Raw genomic sequence first — 20,331 nt, forward strand, 5'->3', positions numbered from 1 at the left:
AAACCCCCTGCAGCCCCAAGTTAAGCTCAATGAGGCGTGCGAATACAGAGGTGAAGCCAATCCCGAGAGCCAGGATGCATCTTCAAAACAGCGTGTGAATTGAAATGGTCTATTAGAAATAACTTTACTTCTGAAAGTAGCTTCAACAAACAAGTACTATGCCTCTTGACAACCACCTTATTACTTCTGTATGATGAAGAATGTGGACACGGGCATCACCCATTTTACTGCACAGTTCACTAAAAAGTCGGGAAATTCAGTTTTGAGCTTTTTAAAAATTAAATTACCTTTTCCCAGCAAAATTCAAAACGGCCTTTATTTCCATGGCGCATTCTTGACGAATGCGTAATCATCTGTACGTAAAACTTTTTTATCACACTATCGTAGCCGATGTGAGCTTGCCTGTGACGAGTCGCATCGTTTCATTGTGCACTGCTGGTTGCTACGGAGAACCAGGTGCATTTATCTTTATTACAGTAGACTCGCGATTACCCACGTGAGGTTGAGCCGATTTGCAGATTAACAACGCACCTGAGATTGTTACATGAACAAATAACCCATGGATTTTCCCGTAAGCCCAAATTAATAATCTAAGAACAGTCATACAATGTTATTCTTGGAAATGTTTACTGTATTACAGGTTACGTGCTTTAACCGAACCAATATGTGCTCCGGTTAATCCTAAATCCACGTGATCGCCTCTACAGTACATTAGCTGCATATATTTTTAACAGGGGGCAGAGTTTAATTGATTTGGATTGGCGTGGCTCTACTGTCCACTTAGTGGGTCGAGTCTTCTGAGCGTGATCAGGAAAGAGCTATCACTGAGCACGCGCATCATCGATCGGTCGATCGTGAGTATTCATTATAAATCGAAAGACTAACAATCCAAATCGTCAGTTGTGCTTCATTTTGAATGATTTATCCGATCATTTATTTTCAGTTTTAATCTACGAAAGTATACGATGGCAAAGAAACAGAAAAAAATGTATCTGTATAAATGGTGTTGGCATAGAGTTCCGCGGAAAATTTATATATGTTTTATTATTCGCGATTTTTTATTATCCGCGACTGGCCTCCCCGTCATTAGTGCGGATACTCGAGTCTCCTATATTTAAGAGAAGACAATGGTGATCAAGGATTGGACCCCGAGCTCCCACGTGCACAGTAGGGTACCAGGCACACCCCTAATTTAGATTTGGGGCTGACTGCAGACTGAGTCGTATTCTATTATTTAATTTAATTTATTATTTTATCTTTAGACGTGACTTAACCGAAAGAAACAAATAATAATTCCTGCAGTCACGAAAGTTCTAAAATTAAGATTGAACCACTTCTACGGGGAAGTTTTAAGCTAATCTTTTTTCTCTCTCTCTGGCGACTTGTTTTCTCTGCCTGTGTCCTCTCTTTAGATTGTTCACACTTAAATTCTAACTTAGCAATCTTTGAAATACGTAATCAACCAGGCTATGCGTTAATTGTGTGTTGACCGACCCTCTGTGTTGTATTACATTACATTTCGATTTTTTACTAGGTTATTTAATTTTAGTGTGTCCTTCTCCTGATTTTCAGGCTTGCTTGCCGTGCCATCGCATTCGCAGCACCACGTCTGTTGACCACTCATTGATATGCTATTTTTTTCTCTAACACTCCTCCCTCTCTCTGCCTCCGCCCCCCCTCTGTCTATTTAAGGCCACCCCACAGAGACGATCACCCCTCTCTGTTACCTGTGTTGCTCTCGCTATGTATCTTGGTGATATCTGTCTGCTAATATGTCTGTCTATAGTTTTCTGGTTAGATTTTATGTCGCTATTTCATTATACCTGATGATGATTGCTTGTGTTGCAATCGAAACGTCGTATTCTATTATTTAATTTAATTTATTATTTTATCTTTAGACGTGACTTAACCGAAAGAAACAAATAATAATTCCTGCAGTCACGAAAGTTCTAAAATTAAGATTGAACCACTTCTACGGGGAAGTTTTAAGCTAATCTTTTTTCTCTCTCTCTGGCGACTTGTTTTCTCTGCCTGTGTCCTCTCTTTAGATTGTTCACACTTAAATTCTAACTTAGCAATCTTTGAAATACGTAATCAACCAGGCTATGCGTTAATTGTGTGTTGACCGACCCTCTGTGTTGTATTACATTACATTTCGATATTTTACTAGGTTATTTAATTTTAGTGTGTCCTCCTGATTTTCAGGCTTGCTTGCCGTGCCATCGCATTCGCAGCACCACGTCTGTTGACCACTCATTGATATGCTGATTTTTTCTCTAACCCTCCTCCCTCTCTCTGCCTCCGCCCCCCCCCCCCTCTGTCTATTTAAGGCCACCCCACAGAGACGATCACCCCTCTCTGTTACCTGTGTTGCTCTCGCTATGTAGCTTGGTGATATCTGTCTGCTAATATGTCTGTCTATAGTTTTCTGGTTAGATTTTATGTCGCTATTTCATTATACCTGATGATGATTGCTTGTGTTGCAATCGAAACGTCGTATTCTATTATTTAATTTAATTTCTTATTTTATCTTTAGACGTGACTTAACCGAAAGAAACAAATAATAATTCCTGCAGTCACGAAAGTTCTAAAATTAAGATTGCAGACTGAGGAATTCAGCTGCGGTGTTGTGAAGTGAGGGTGCTTCTGATCGCTATTTCAGATAAGGCCACTGCCCTTCAGAAGAACGCTGCGCTACGAAATAATGTTTCGCAGATTTCACCCCCCCCCCCCCACCCCGTGTACAACGCAGAATCTCTACTCATCATCGTCTCCAGACTTTATTTTTTTTCATTGTTAATTCGTTCATTTCTCAATCCGATTGTATTGGCGGGGGTCGCAGCGGCCAGCATGTTGAGTAAGATGGTCCAGACCTCCCTTTCCCTGGCGACAAACTGTAGCTTTTCCTGTGGAATTTCAGGCCAGCTGAGTGACATAGTATCGCCAGCGTTTCCCCGGCTCCAGGATCTTCGTCCAGTGGGACGTGCCCGGTAGAGTTCCAGGGGGAGTCTATCGGGGGGGGGGGGCATCCTTACCAGGTGCCCGAACTACCTCAACGGGCTCATCTCGATCCGGAGGAGCAGCGGCTCGACTCTGAGGCTCTCCCGGATTACCGAGCTCCTCACCAGATCAAGGAGAGAAACCTCATTTCGGTCCCTTGTACTCGGGATCTGATCCTTTCGGTCATTACCTACAGCTCGTGACCATAGCTGAGGGTGGGAACGTAGGTCGACCTGTAAACCGAAAGCTTTGTTCAAGAACTCAGCTCCTGCTTCACTACCACGGAACGGTACATTGCCTGCAACACTGCGATCACCGGACCGATCCACCAGCCGATCTCCCGCTTCCACTTACCATCACTCGCGAAAGAGACCCCAAAGTACTTAGACTCCTCCACTAAGGGCAGCTATTCCCCCCTCATCTGGAGAGCACAATTCTACTTCAGATTTATATACCGCCCTTTCCATCTCCCGGGAGTGAACCATGACAACAGATTTGGAGGCACTGATCCTTATCCCAGCCACTTCGCACTCGGCATAAAACCGTTCAAGTGCATGCTTGGAGATCACAGACAGACGAGGCAAACAGGAAAACGTCATCTGCAAAAAAATAGCGATGCCACCTCCATGCCCCTGTACTGGATACTCTCCATACCTCGGCTGCGCCTTGATATCCTGTCCATGAAAATCACAAACAGGAGTGCAGACAAGACGCACGCTTGGCGGAGTCCAACACCCACAGTGAACGACTTTGATTTAACACCAAAAATACGGACACAGCTCTCACTCCGAGAATAGACAGACCGGATAGCACACAAAAACTGCAACGGTACATCATACTCCTTCTCCAAGTCTGCAAAGCAGAGGTAGGACTGGAGAAGCATACTCCCAAGACCCCTCAAATATCTGTGAGAGGGAAAAGAGCTGGTCCATTGCTCCACGACAACGACGGAATCCACATTGTTTCTGCTGAGTCTGGGGCTCGACCACCGGGCGGAGCCTCCTCTCGAGCACTCTGGCATAAGCTTTACCTGGGATGCTGAGGAGTGTGATCCCTCTGTAGTTGGAGCACACCCTCTGGTCCCCTTAATTTGGGAACCACGACCCCAGTTTGCCAATCCAGAGGTACTGTACCCACCTTCCATGCAACATTGAAGAGGCGCATTAACCACGACCCTCCTACGCTGTCCAGCGCTTTCAACAACTCTGGGCGAATCTCGTCCACCTCAGCTGCTTTGCCGCTTACGAAGGCCCTCAACCGCCGACCTGTTCCCCCCTCACAAGGATTCACGACAGGAGGAGAGGAGACAGGGCAGACCGGCTACACTGTATATATATTTCGCATCTAGAAGCTCGCTGACACTTCCTCTCCATAATTATGCAACCTTTCCACGGACCACCTGAACAGAGCCCGCTGCTCTAGAACGTACATCAGTAATACTCTAGAATATACATCTCTTATACTCTGGAACATACATCCATAATACTTTAGAACATACATCTCTTATACTCTAGAACGTACATCTGTAATATTCTAGAACGTACATCCGTAATATTCTAGAACGTACATCCGTAATACTGTAGAACATACATCCGCACTTAGGGCGGTCTTCAATGAAACACAGGAACCCTGTCCGTGGCGCAGTGCGATTGTTTTTACAGTAATGGTCCGAATTAACACGTACATACAACATGCAGCACTTTGATTTACACTCAGCAGCGTGAGATATATATAACGTACCCAGCGGAATCCGTCACGTAAACATCTCCAATAGCAGCAGCAGCGGGTTAACTCGCTCTCAATATTAAACGATAACAAATATCAGAAATAAAGATCGCTTACGACGGGAAGAAAAAGCAGCGTCTTGGTGACAAAATAAGTTAAGCAAACGCTTCGCCGGCTGCCCGTATCCGTTCCTCTACGTAATGCCAGAGCAGGGTTCCCTTCGCTTTATGCGGTCGATTAGTTAACAAGTATAACCCGTAAAAACAAAGTTTTTCACTAACAGGACCCTGCGGGGTGGGCTGGTAGGAACGAATAACCAAAGAATATAAACATAATGTATTATTACACTTGTTTAGCCAGGAAAGCCCCACTGAGTCTAAAGGTTTTGTAGGGTCCTGCCAAGTGTTTGCAGTAGGGGGCGATGTTGCTACACCGAATCGGACGATACGAAGGGAGAGTGTGAGGCCTACTTCTAGGCTTTAGGCCTAGCTGTAGGCGTTAGGCCGCTGTGAGTTAATTTGTAATTTAAATGTTTTAATTATTTATGTAAAAGCTTTAAATGTAAATGTTTCTATTTAAAAACATCAGGGAATGTAACATTGTAAAACATTAACTCCCTTTCACACACGCGGGGGTACGATACGAAGGGAGAGGTTGATGCCTAGTTCTAGGCTTTAGGCCTAGCTGTAGGCTTTAGGCCGCCGTGAGTTAATTTTAAAATTAAATGTTTTTATTATTTATGTAAAAGCTTTAAATTTAAATGTTTCTATTTAAAAGCATCAGGGAATGTAACATTGTTAAACATTAACTCCCTTGCACACACGCGGGGGTACGATACGAAGGGAGAGTGATAGGCGTAGTTCGAGGCTTTAGGCCTAGCTGTAGGCTTTAGGGCGCTGTGAGTAAAATTTGAATTTAAAAGTTTTCATTAAAAGCTATCTGAGGGAATTATAAGGGAATGTTACACTTGTTTAGCCAGGAAAGCGTCACTGAGTCTAAAGGTTTTTGTAGGGTCATGCCAAGTGTTTGCAGTAGGGGGCGATGTTGCTACACGGTCGGACGGACGGTCGGACGGACGGACGATATAATCTATTGTAGGCTAGTCCACTTCGTTCCTACCAGTATAAATCCTTTATATGTGTGGCGGCTAGAGTCCTCTCGTCCTCTGGCTTGAGATGGCTGCCACCTATGGGTCAGATGATTGCATGGCACCATTAAGCAATTGGTAATTAAATATAATATTTTTGTCCTAAAAGTGTAAAATTTTGTAAAAAAAGTTTCACGAACATTCATTGTCACGCACAACGAGTCTGTGTGGAAAATGTCAGCTCGATTAGATCACGGGAAGTGGGTTAAAAAACGACCGAAAGATTTGCACGGTCGTAAGCAAGCAAGCGCGCAAGTGAACTTAATATAAAGGATTTTTAAAAAAGCGGGCAGCGCAAAGCGAAACGGCATAGTGTGGGGACCGTACGGTCAGCCAACAAGCCAGAGGGGAGGACACAGTACACACACAGTGTACACACAGTACACACACACAGTGTACACAGAGTACACACACAGTATACACAGAGTACACACAGCACACAGTGTACACAAAATACACACACAGAGTACACACACAGTATACACACAGCACGCACAGCGTACACAAAATACACACACAGTGTACACACAGAGTACACACACAGTACACATACAGTGTACACACAGCACACACATTGTACACAAAGTGCACACACAGTGCACACACAGAGTACACACACAGTATACACGGAGTACACACAGCACACACACAGTGTACACAAAGTACACACACAGTGCACACACAGAGTACACACACAGAGTACACACACAGTATACACAGAGTACACACAGCACACACAGTGTACACAAAGTACACACACAGACAACACACAGTATACACAGGGTACACACAACACACACAGTGTACACAAAATACACACACAGAGTACACACACAGTATACACACAGCACACACAGTGTACACAAAATACACACAGTGTACACACAGTACACATACAGTGTACACACAGCACACACAGTGTACACAAAGTGCACACACAGTACACACACAGAGTACACACACAGTATACACGGAGTACACACAGCACACACACAGTGTACACAAAGTACACACACATAGACAACACACAGTATACACAGGGTACACACAACACACACAGTGTACACAAAATACACACACAGAGTACACACACAGTATACACACAGCACACACAGTGTACACAAAATACACACACAGTGTACACACAGTACACATACAGTGTACACACAGCACACACAGTGTACACAAAATACACACACAGAGTACACACACAGTATACACACAGCACACACAGTGTACACAAAATATACACACAGTGTACACACAGTACACACACAGAGTACACACACAGTATACACGGAGTACACACAGCACACACACAGTGTACACAAAGTACACACACAGTGCACATACAGAGTACACACACAGTATACACAGAGTACACACAGCACACACAGTGTACACAAAGTACACACACAGAGACAACACACAGTATACACAGAGTACACACAACACACACAGTGTACACAAAATACACACACAGAGTACACACACAGTATACACACAGCACACACAGTGTACACAAAATACACACACACAGTACACACACAGTATACACACAGCACACACAGTGTACACAAAATACACACAGTGTACACACATAGTACACACACAGTACACATACAGTGTACACACAGCACACAGTGTACACAAAATGCACACACAGAGTACACACACAGTATACACGGAGTACACACAGCACACACACAGTGTACACAAAGTACACACACAGTGTACACACAGAGTACACACACAGTACACATACAGTGTACACACAGCACACACAGTGTACACAAAGTGCACACACAGTACACACACAGAGTACACACACAGTATACACGGAGTACACACAGCACACACACAGTGTACACAAAGTACACACACAGTGCACACACAGAGTACACACACAGTATACACAGAGTACACACAGCACACACAGTGTACACAAAGTACACACACAGAGACAACACACAGTATACACAGAGTACACACAACACACACAGTGTACACAAAATACACACACAGAGTACACACACAGTATACACACAGCACACACAGTGTACACAAAATACACACACAGTGTACACACAGAGTACACACACAGTACACATACAGTGTACACACAGCACACACAGTGTACACAAAGTGCACACACAGTGCACACAGAGTACACACACAGTATACACGGAGTACACACAGCACACACACAGTGTACACAAAGTACACACACAGTGCACACACAGAGTACACACACAGTATACACAGAGTACACACAGTACATGTGCAGTACACACAGTATTTACAGTACACGCACAGTACACACACAGTACACACAGTGTGCACGCAACACACACAGTACATATGCAGAGGCGTGTATGGGCTATATCAGAGGTCGCAACCGGGTACCCGATACCCGTACCCTACCCGATACCCGGCTACCCGTACCCGGCCGGGTACGGGTACCCGTTTGCGACCCTGGTGCGGCCGTGTACGGGTAAGGAATCAAAACCCGTTGCGACCTCTGGGCTATATGTAGCGATGTGAACGGACTGGGAACACTTACCTGTAGGGCAGTGGCGGCTCCTGCAAAATCTCTCAGGGGGGCAAATGTCTGGATGATTGATAAGGATAAGGTCCACCCATGCAATGGATAAATTAACAGCTTAAGCATGTAAAGGAAACTTCACTTCTTTAATATTAATGAAAAATAAAGTGACTCTTACAATACATCTTGTTTGTTTCTATACTCACTATTAAAACAAACCACTCAAATTTCTTTTATTAAAGATTCCACTAGGTGGCGACAAATTATATTGTTTGATGAAACGTGCTTACGTATGATGACGTAAGCACGTATGATGACGTAAGCACGTTAGGGCGAGCCCTCCCGGAAGCCATAGAGAATGCATTGCAGCGCCCCCGTTCGAAAAAAAACATCTTTGAATGTAAGTCTATGGGACCACTCGGGGCGATTCTCAGCTGGAGGGAAATCGCCCAAAAAGAGGCGGTACTCCACAGAACGTAGCATGACGCTGATTGGACTATATCCAGAGGCACAGTGACGGCTAGCGTGCCTCTGTGGTTGAATGACATTGGTGGTGCGTCGCCCAATCGCCCTAATGAAGAAACCGCCCCTGCTGTAGGGGCTGACACAGTCCAGCAAGGGCAGTCGCAATATCCCTCGCCCCGGAGCAGGAGGGGGCGGTGTCGTGTTCTGTGATCTCCCGGGGCCCCTCCCAACGGGTGGGGGCTGCGGGGTGTCCTACGATCCCTCGGGACCCCGCCCCTCGGTTTGGAGGTGTATAAAAGGCGGACCTCTCTACAGGCTCAGGGCCAGTTGAAGACAGAAGACGGAGCAAGCTAGGTAGGACCCTGGGACCCCTAGCCCAACCACCCTTGTCAGGGCCAGGACTCTGTGTGGCTCAGTGGTGAGACCCTGGGAACCCCCGGCCCGACGTCCTTATCAGGGCCGGGTCCAAGCGGGCCAGTGGTTGGGACCCGTACCCTGGCTAGGTCGGGTCAGATAGCCTCCCCTAGGAAATACATAGCCGGAGGACCTGAGAGCGTAGCCGGTGTCAGGCACGCTAGCCGTAGGCTATGTTCCTAGGCTGTATAGCTGGCTGTTACTGTTGTGTGTTATAAATAAACAAGTGTTGCCTCCAAGATCCGTCTCCAGAATCTGCAACACTACACAGAGTACACACACAGTACGCACATACTCTTTGGTTCTTTCGGTAAAGTCACGTAGGTAGAAAAAATAATAGATCACGACGTTTAGATCGCAACAGCAAGCGACCGTCTTTTTTCAGAAGACGGTCGCTGTTGTTGCGATCGAAACGTCATGATCTATTATGTTTTCTACCTACGTGACTTTGCCGAAAGAACCAAAGAATATGGATTACTGCAGTCACGAAAGCTTCAAATCAAGTACGCACATAGTACACACACTGTACACACGCAGTACACACGCAGTAATACAGACAGTACACACGCAGTACACAGTACACATGCAGTACATACACAGTACACACAGTACACAGTGTTGTTCCATGCCCGACCGCATAGCCGCCAAATGAGAGTGAATTCAACCCACGTAGAGCTCATATTTGGTAGAAACAACAGGTTAGCCGCGTATTTGGGAAACTGCAGAAAGGGAACCCGTGCAAAGCGAGTGATACCCGTAACGAACCAAAGACGAGCGGGGGAAGTCAGCAGTCAGGCGATGAGAGGGTGCCAAATGACACCCAAGTTCTGCAGCCCTCTATATATGACGGTGTTATGGGGCAACTCATGTGTGTTTACGTATGGGAGAAAAGCAGAGCACCTGGATAAAACACACCCGAGTGAGAGGACAACACTCTATCCCACACAGACGAATGTCGGGAGTCCGAATGTAGCTGGAGCTCCTCCTGGTGTGCTAGGGTGCGGCCACCTCTTCAAACGCCCGCAGGAAGGGAGGTTCACAGCATTGGGGTGCGGCGATCTACAAACCCTTGCTGCTGCTGCTGCCTCCACGGTTGCTGGGTTACAGGCAGCCACGTGCAGCAGCAGCGTAGCGACCGCCAAAAAATGACACAGATGTGTTACGCAGTCCGCATAGGCTGGAGGCACGCGATTCGCTCGTCTGCTTATTTATTTTCGTTTCGTTCTTGATACGACGGCGCGGGTTGTGGTTTTTCTCGGCTTAACGAGCACTCGCGCCTTGACTGACACAAAACGTCACGAGATGCGGAGAGGCGAGCGTCACGTTGATGGGGGCCACTGCAGCGAGAGCACGGGCGGTCGCCAGGGGCGACGGTGCCGGTGCTGGGCGGTCGCCAGAGGCGACAGTGCCGGTGCTGGGCGGTCGCCAGGGGCGACGGTGCCGGGCGGTCGCCAGGGGCGACGGTGCCGGGCGGTCGCCAGGGGCGACGGTGCCGGGCGGTCGCCAGGGGCGACGGTGCCGGGCGGTCGCCAGGGGCGACGGTGCCGGGCGGTCGCCAGGGGCGACGGTGCCGGGCGGTCGCCAGGGGCGACGGTGCCGTGCGGTCGCCAGGGGCGACGGTGCCGGGCGGTCGCCAGGGGCGACGGTGCCGGTGCCGGGCAGTCGCCAGGGGCGATGGTGCCGGGCCAGGTGCTCCCCTGGGTTTCCGTTCAGAAGCAGGAGCAATGACTACTTGTGCTCAAAATTCCCATTTTACGTTAACTTATATTGAGTGACTTACCAAGTTACAGCCACTTACCAATATCTTGTGCTGTGATTTGTTTGATTTATTTTGGGCCCTCCTGGTATAAAAGCCTCAACCCATGGCAAGTGACCCACCCCTACTTAACATCTGTGTAAAATAGCTTTATAGCTCATTTTATTCCTCCAGAAGAAATACAAATTCTGATTATGAAATGGCCCACGGCAGTTGAGCACGCCACACCACTGTTCCCCCTGTACTGCGAGTAGCGTCCTTATTAGAACTGTAATGCGATGGAATAAATCCCATAGCTTACTTTGACTCATATAGCTCACTCACTGCGTCACCAATGCATTAACGTGAAAGAACGTGTTTGCGAAACGGTGCGTCCTTCTTACGTTTGCAATGCGATTGTTGTTTTGCGTTTGATTGCCGCAACGCAGCGCCGGTGTTTCCCGCACGCGCAATATTTCTCTTGCACGGTATCCGTGCCGTGAGCCAGTCCCTTCCCTTGAGAACTGCCGCCGCCCGCTTTTATCCCAGATTTCGATTTCCCCGCTAAATTACAGCCACTGGATTCGGATAAAGCTCTAGGATTGAGTTGGAAACTGGTAAAGTGGCAGATGACCACGGCAGCTAACAGGCGACCGCGGCAGATGGAATGCGGCCGGCGATGGACGAGCGCGGCGTCGGTCGCTACATGGAGCTCTCGAGCGACTGGTTCACGTAGGGCAGCAGCTTCGCGTCCCGGCGGCACGGCGCAGTCCGCGACGGCGCGCCGGGACGCCTGGCGCAGTTCACGTACGAGTGACGCCCCGGCGACGTCGCCGGCAGCGGGGTGCTGGCACTGCTCTGCTGCCGAGAGCGCTCGCAGCTCCGCAAAGTGGAGCGCGGGCTGGATGTGGATGCGGCCTCGAGCGTGGCGACGGCAACGCCGCCACCGCCGCCAGCATCGGCGCCGTCCGGAGGCTTCGGCGACTCGAACGGCGGCACGTAGGCGAGGTTCGAGAAATTCCCGTTGGAGAAAGGTGGCCCCGGCCAGAGAGACGGCGCGTGGCCGTGCCAGACGTACTCGTGGCACGGCGTCCTCGAGGTTTCGTCTGCGCGGTCTCCTCCCAGCGGCGGCGGCGATGTCGCGTTGTCCCCGGTGCCCGGGGACGCCCGACGGTCTGAGAGGTCGTCCTCAAGCCTCGCTGCGTTCGGCAAGAGGCGGGCCACGCTCGCGTCCTTGTTGTTATTGTTGTTGTTGCGTAGAGGCGGCGGGGATCCGATGCCAGCGCCCCGGTCCGTGACGGATTTCGGCACGAGGCTCGGAGCGGACTCGATCAGAAGCGGGAGCTCGATTTCCTTGCCGAGGTCGTCAAAAATCTTTCCTTCGAAAACGTCGATCATTGCCGTCTCCCCTGCGATCTTCATCGTTCCCAACTCCTTCCTCCCCGCCGTGGGCGATGTCTCTGTCAGCTCCGAGAGGACCTCGACGACACAGACCTGCGCGTTCGAGTCGGCTGGGACTGTGCAGCCGACTTCATACGACTCACCCAACCACCTCTGTTGCATAAAGAAGACAAAGATCCCCCGTATAGCCTTAACAGAACTGTTGGGGCAGGTGCTGTTAGCGAGCACCTATGAAGGCCGGCACAGCACACGAGGGGGTGTGGGTGGCCAACACCACGCCCGGCAGCCTTTGTCTCCCTCGTGGCGATGTTTAAACACTGCACCAGGCACTCAATGAGCCTGAGTCGACCTAGGGGATGCCCGGGACAGGTTCAGATAATCGTCACTGGTGTTGGCTGTGAGCGGGAATCGAACCCGGGTCGCCAGGTTCGAAGCGCTAACCGTTACACTACCGCTCCCCACACGTGCACACACATGCACACACACACGTACACACACACGTACACACACACATGCACACACACACACGTACACACACACATGCACACACACACACGCGCACATGCACACACAACAACAACCACCACCAAGTGGCGGTGACGTCACCACGGCGCTTGTGCCAGGCTATGTGCACTCTAAGGCCTCGTAGGTCACGGGACAGACCCATGTGTCATGGGTTGACTGACTAAGATGAGTGGCCGATGCGCCACCTGTGCCCCCTACTGTGCCAACTTGTGCATACACACACACACGCGCGCACACGACAAAGATCGCCCGTTCATAACAGGTTTTTTTTGTTAGATCGTGTAAAATAGAAATGTGTGGTTAAACCCACCACCAATTCGTAAGGTCTGTCACGTAATCAAACAAAAAGGTATGTCACGTAAACAAAAACTGGCAATTTGTTACTAGTTCACCACATTTATATTTATGCGATCTAACTCAAAACCCCATATTATGAATACTGGTATCTAAAGCCTTTGTGTTAAATCCCCCGTTCAGCATTGCTGCCGTGACCTGCAGTGCTGGTGGTGGTTGAGCACGCTGTGATGGAGACGAAACAATCGGTGTCTGCTCGAGCGACTCCCACACATGGGCGGATGATCAATGTGTGAAGTACACGGCACACAGCAACCGCTGTCGTAGCAGTAGCGCTAGTCGAGTGATAAGGAGACGAGCGACCACCGCTGAGCAAGTGACTGGAATTGAATCGGTCACTGCCGGATCATCAATCACCCAGACCGCTGCTTCACTCTGAGTTGTATCCCCGCACCTGCGATTGGCACGGTTGGCTACGTACGGTGCGAAAGAAGTTCAACGTACACACGGGCGTATGAGGTGCAGGAGTCCGTGAGAAGGACCTGCGTGCGCCACCCGGGCGAGGGCAGCAGCAGGGTGCTGCCTGTGCTCATTTACACGCCGCTGGGACGAGCGCTCTCCAACTCACTGCCTGGAGCTCGTTTCCATCGGTGACTTTTATCGCTGACACCGTCGAGAAAGCGACCGAAGAGTTGAATAAGGAAGCGCACCGAGTGGGGCTCCAGATGGACAGACACAAAAGTGAGGCTTTTAGATTTACAGATCCACCATCCCTGCCCATTCACCACACTCCATCCACCATCCACCACACCCCATCCACCATACACTACGCCCCATCCACCACACCCCATCTACCATCCACCACACCCTATCCACCATACACCACGCCCCATTCACCATGCCCTGTGTCCACCACGCCCCGTGTCCACCACACCCCGTCCACCACGCCCCATCCACCACACCCCATCCACCATCCATCACACCCTGTGTCCACCACGCCCCGTGTCCACCACACCCCATCCACCATCCACCACACCCTGTGTCCACCACGCCCCGTGTCCACCACGCCCCGTCCACTGCTTTATGCCTGTGGAGCCGGCACTGGCCATCTGGTGCCCAGAGAATGTGGGGTAGAAGTGAGGGGGCAGTGGGGGCTGGTGGCGGTGTGGCTACCTGGAAGAGGCCGGCAAAGTGAGTCTCCAAGCTGGGGATGGGAGGCCACACGTGCTCCTTGATTCTGCACCACACAAGAAGACAAATGATCATCCCTGTCGCCTGTTACAGACACCTGGGGCGAGTGGCGTTAAAGCGAGTGGGGCCGGTGAAGGCCGTCACGGCACGCGAGGTGGTAGGTTGGTAAACACCTTTGTCTACCCGATGTTCACTACACACCGCGCCAGATACTCATTGAAGGCCACGTTGACCCAGGGAAAGCCCAGGCTAAACGCACACACAAACACACGCACGCACACAGGCACACGGACACACCCGTGCAGTGCGCACACTTGGCTGGGCCCGTACGAGGCGCAACGTAGCGGTGGATTGAGCATGCGGACCTGCCGGCGTGAGCGAGCGACGCGCCCAGAGCCATGAGCAGCAGCAGCAGCAGCGCCACCACCGCCAGCGCGCGGATGATCCAGGCGGCACCATCTGCACCGAAGAGAAACATCCTCCGTGTAGCCCACACACGGACTGCTGGGCCAAGTGCTGTTCGTTGAGCAGCAGCGCCTGTGACGGCCGCGCCCCTATGAAGAGGTGGTGTGGCCAGCGCCATGCCATGGCCGTCTTTGTCTCCCCAATGTTGATGTTTTAACGCAGCGCACCAGATACTCATTTAAGGCCGAGTCGATCTAGAGGTGGCCCAGACCCGATTCAGATGCAGGTGCGTGCATTTCATTCTGTCCCAGGCTTGGCCTCACCGCCGACGCCGCCACTCGTTATTGTTCGCAAGCCGTGCGCACACTCCTTGCGTCAACGCCTTTGCTTGTTATCATGAGGGGTAACTGTGGCTGTGTTGTTATCGTGAGGGATAACGGTGGCTGTGTGTTGTTATCGTGAGGGGTAACTGTGGATGTGTTGTTATCGTGAGAGTTAACTGTGGGTGTGTGTTGTTATCGTGAGGGTTAACTGTGGGTGTGTGTTATCGTGAGGGGTAACTGGCTGTGTTGTTATCGTGAGGGGTAACTGTGGCTGTGTTGTTATCGTGAGGGGTAACTGTGGCTGTGTTGTTATCGTGAGGGGTAACTGTGGATGTGTACCCTCATCTCGAGTTCGTTGTCCTGCCATGGGGTAGTGACTGCTGCCCGATGTTATAGTGCAAACGTGATTCATATTTGCATTTTTTTGTATTTATCCATGCCCTGTAATGTACAGGGTGCTTCAAAAATGTTTACACTTATATGGGACTATCGTTTTTAATGGAAAAGAACGGATAATACTACACTGTCACATCATAAATGTCTGTTAATAGCGTCAAAAAGTCAGAGTCTCCACTTGTTCGCCATCATTGTTATCGCTTGTCTGGAATCTTCTCCAGGTGGTCTCCAGAGCCCGGAGGCACATTTCTCGTACTATTGTTGCCAGTTCGCAGAAGTGTAAGAGCATTTTTGAAGCAACCTGCACTTGGAGGAATGCCTCGCTTCACGCGGCACTTTGCAGGCATCTCGACTGGCGCGTTGAACGAGGGCTCGCTGTTCTGTACGATCCACCCGACTGCCCCCTCCCTCGCCCCCCCGTTGTTAGTCACGTGTCTGGACGCCACGGGTGGCAAGCTGTTAACTACCTCGCCTAATCTACCGGACGTTGTGGGTTCGATCCCGACCCTGACGCCTGCTGTATATTCGGAGTGTGCGTGTCTCTCTCCCCGTGGTCGCGTGGATTTTTCTCCGGGTCCTCTGGTTTTTCTCTCCACGTTTAGAATCATGTTTTTAGATTATTTGGCTGCTATATATGTCCACGTGATGATAAGCCACTTTGTTGAGCTATCATTTGTGGCCAGGTCGCTTCTGAAAACGTTCGACATAGCTCAGTGGGCCTTACCTGGTAAAAAAAAAGTTTCGTTTAGTTATGAGTCCATAATTATGAAAATATCTTAGTTGTGTTGAAACGCGTTACTCTAGTAGGTTTTGGATCAGGAAAAAAATTATCGGGAACGCATCTTAGTTCATAAAATGTGTTACATTATGTAAAGACGCGTTTCAATACACGATTTTTTACTTTTGCGTTCAGGTGTTTCGATATCGCAGCTGAAACGCATACAGAGGCACGCCCGCATTCGTCACCGATGTTGGCCGTGAGTGGGAATCCAACATGGGTAGTCGGGTTCGAGGTGCAGTGCTAACCGCCGTGCCACCGATCCCAGCGCACGCACGCAGACAACGTGACCGCCAAGTTCCGCCGTGTGACCGCCACGTTCCGCCGTGTGACCGCGCAGACAGAACGTCGGCAAGTCGGCGGCGCGCCACGTTGTTACTACGGAGATGGAGAAATAGCGGCCCTCCTGGGGACGGAGGAAACGCCACCGCCACTTCTTGCGCAAGGGCGACCTGGGTTACAATGTCAGGTGTTGTTAGCGAGCGCCTATTAAGGCCCGCGCTGCCGCTCCCTCCGAGGGGGTGGTGTAGCTGGTGTGAGCTCACCGATGATGAATCGCACTATAATTGTGCACTCTGCAAATAGCTACAGGGAGCCAGGTACGATGTTTTGTGTTAAATAATGATGATGATTGTTGTAAGAGAAGGCAATTGTGGTCATTGGGTCCTGAGGCGCCACGTCCACAGCAGAGTACGGGGGCATGCCTCCAATTTAGATTTGGGCTGACTTCGGACTTAGGAATTCAGCTGCGTTGGTGTGACGTGGAGGGTGGTGTGACGTGAGGTGGTGTGACGTGGAGGGTGGTGTGACGTGGGGGTGGTGTGACGTGGTCGTGTGACGTGGAGGGTTGTGTGACGTGGTGGTGTGACGTGGTGGTGTGATGTGAAGGTGGTGTGATGTGAAGGTGGTACGACGTGTGTGGTGTGATGTGATGTGGAGGGTGGTGTGATGTGAGGGTGGTGTGACGTGGTGGTGTGACGTGGTGGTGTGATGTGAAGGTGGTGTGACGTGTGTGGTGTGATGTGACGTGGAGGGTGGTGTGATGTGAGGGTGGTGTGATGTGGAGGGTGGTGTGACAGGGTGGTGTGACGTGGTGGTGTGACCTGAAGAGGGTGGTGTGACGTGAGGGGTGTCTCTGTTCTCCTATCCCGATCTCGCAAGGATTCACCGCGGGAGGAGAGGCGTCAGGGTCGACCGGCTACACCAGCACCACGGAGGCGGCGTGCTGGTGTCGCCAAGTCCAAGTAAACACTCACGAGAGACGGGAGTCCTAACCCCTAGGGTTTGTGGTTTTACCCAATTTCCGGGTGATATTTTCAAACCTGGCAATTTTTCGTATTGCAACACCGGCATGCGCCACGGTGGCTAAGAGACGTTAACTACCTCGCCTGGTATGCAGGAGGTCGTGGGTTCGATCCCGACCCTGACGCCTGCTGTATATTTGGAGTTTGCGTGTCTCTCTCCCGATGGTCGCGTGGATTTTTCTCCAGGTCCTCCACATGTAAAATCAGCATCACGCATTTAGAACATTTGGCTGCTTTACATTTCTACATAATGAGCCACTTTGTTGAACTTTCATTTGTGATAGCCAGGTCGCTACTGAAATAGATCTCTAGAGCTCAGTAGGGCTGACTTGGTAAATAGAAAAAAACAATTGTGATTATTTTGGTTCGGTGTTCTGCGAATATCGAGCAAGCTTGTGTGAGTCCCGTGCGGTGCAAGAGGTTGAGACTTTGTGTTCTAGAGTACGAGGTGTGCGTGTTGTAGACTAGTCCAGGCGTGTGTTCCAGACTTCTCGGCATTCGTGTTCTAGAGAGCACACGGTGCCAGCGTTGCGGAGTTGTGTGCCTGGTAAAATAAAAAGTAGTTATCGTCGTTTTTGAGTTTCAGTGCCGTGGGCCACATCTCACCCGTGGGGGCGCGGGGCTTGACGCTGACGGGGGAGCTCCAGGCCCCCCACTCTCCCGCGAGGCTCACGCCGTCGGGCCTGGCACGCACCTGCACCAGGTAGCCCGGCCCGGCCCGCAGGCTGTGCAGCCGGTGGTGGCCTCCCTCGGCATGGCCCACACTCACGAGCTGACGGGGGGCACCGGTGGTGGGGATGAGGGGGGCACCAGGGGGGGGGGGGTCACGGAGGGAGACGCGCAGGGACCGCTGCAGCCAATCGGAGCCGGTTTGAGCCTCACAGTGTGCGGCAAGGCACGCGGCATCACCGTGCAGGGAAGGGGGTGAAGTTTCTCGCGGGCACGGTAAGGCCGGCAAGGAGTCACGGCACCAGGAGAGGGTAGCCCCCTCGTGTAGCAATAGGATTATGGTTAGGATCAGCTCGAGGTAAATTTAAGGATTAGGGTTAGGGATAGGTTAAGTATAGGGAGTATAATTATGGTTAGCATTAGGTAAAAGTTACGTTTAGGGAGTATAATTATGGTTAGCATTAGGTAAAGGTTAAGTTTAGAAAATCGCATGATGGTTAGGTATAAGGTTAGGCGGTGAGGATCAGGGACAGCTTGGGGTTGACATTAGCAATAGGATTTGAATTGGGGTTAAGAATAAGGTTGGAGATTAGGGGTTATGATGTTAAGTATTAGGGCTAGAGATAAGTTTGTGTTTAGGGTTAGGATTATGGTCAGGGTTAAGAATAAAGTTGGGGTGAGTGGATAGGATTGTGGTTAGGATTAGGGTGAGCGATACGTTTTCAACGAGGGATAATATTGTGGTTGGGGTGTGGGGCGATGAGGAACGGCAGTGGCGGACCTTCCACACGGAGGAGTTGTCGGCGATGTAGCGCAGCTCGTAGTGAAGGTGTTCGCTCAGCTCCTGGCTGGGCGGCCCCCACGCCACCGTCACGTCGCCCCCGGAGCCGTCGGGCTCGGCGCTCACGTTCACGGGGGGGCCCGGTCGCACTGTCCATACATGGCCATTAGTATCACCGTCATCATCATCGTCGTCGTCACGATCATCATCATCGTCACGGTCATCATCATCGTCACGGTCAATCATCGTCGTCACGGCCATCATTGTCATCAAAGGTTTATGTTATCTTAACATGCGTGAAATGCTTTGAACCTAGTGCTATGAGAGGCACTCGAAAATAAACATTAGTATTACTCTGATTAAAACTGCATGAAAACTCCACAAGGACGGGCTAAAGAAAATCAGTCGCCATTCTGACTGCCTGGAAATTCACGAATCCTCCTTCAATGTTCAAGTCGTGCCAAAACAGCCTCAACGCGTCCGGGAGTCTGGTGACCAGGACCGGAAGGGCAATGACCATCGTCATCATCCAGACCGTCAAGAGAAGCGAGCGGGGCTTGATGCGTCATGGCCAGAAGGGACGATGGCAAAAAAAAACGATGGAGCGGCAGCCGAAGAACGGCGTGCTGTAAGCGAGCACCTATTAAAGCCGGAACTGCACACGAGGGGATGGGTGGCCATCACCACGCTCGACCGCCTTTGTCTCCCCAGTGGAGATGTTTTTACGCACCACACTAGGAACTAATTTGAGGTTGAGTCGACCTAGGGGAGGCCCAGGACCGGCTCAGATAATCGTCACTGGTGTTGGCCGCGACCAAGAATCGAACCCGGGTCGCCGGGTTCATAGCGCAGAACACTAACCACTACACTACCGCTCCCCACACACGTACACACACACACGTACACACACACGTACATACACACGTACACACACACGTACACACACACGTACATACACACACACGTACACACACGTACATACACACATACGTAGACACACACGTAGACACACACACGTAGACACAAACACACGTACACACACACGTACAACAACCGCCATTCGCCACTAGGTGGCGGTGACGTCACCACGACGCTTGTACCAGGCCAAGTGCACCTTGAGGCCACGTGAAGTGTCGAACGCCCGCTGGCAGGAGGTCACGGGGCAGACCCAGCAGGTGCCATGGGTCGACTGACCGAGATGACCGAGATGACTGGCTGATGCACCACCTGTGC

At 50.7% G+C, this 20,331-nt stretch overlaps 1 protein-coding gene across 1 annotated transcript in view; it reads right to left on the reverse strand.

Annotated features, from left to right (window-relative positions):
* Positions 1-2,764: 2,764 nt before the first annotated feature.
* Positions 2,765-20,331, reverse strand: part of MPL (MPL proto-oncogene, thrombopoietin receptor) — a 44,726-nt gene continuing 27,159 nt past the window's right edge. The window contains exons 8-12 of the mRNA XM_078605358.1: positions 19,099-19,247; positions 18,255-18,420; positions 14,808-14,901; positions 14,425-14,488; positions 2,765-12,585 (exon numbers count right to left, since the gene is read on the reverse strand). Coding sequence (XP_078461484.1) covers positions 11,734-12,585; positions 14,425-14,488; positions 14,808-14,901; positions 18,255-18,420; positions 19,099-19,247 — 1,325 coding nt within the window. The 3' untranslated portion in view covers positions 2,765-11,733. The remainder of the gene's footprint in view (positions 12,586-14,424; positions 14,489-14,807; positions 14,902-18,254; positions 18,421-19,098; positions 19,248-20,331) is intronic.

This window comes from Lampetra planeri, chromosome 24 (genome assembly GCF_965212315.1).
Source record: "Lampetra planeri chromosome 24, kcLamPlan1.2.h2, whole genome shotgun sequence".
NCBI lineage: Eukaryota > Metazoa > Chordata > Hyperoartia > Petromyzontiformes > Petromyzontidae > Lampetra > Lampetra planeri.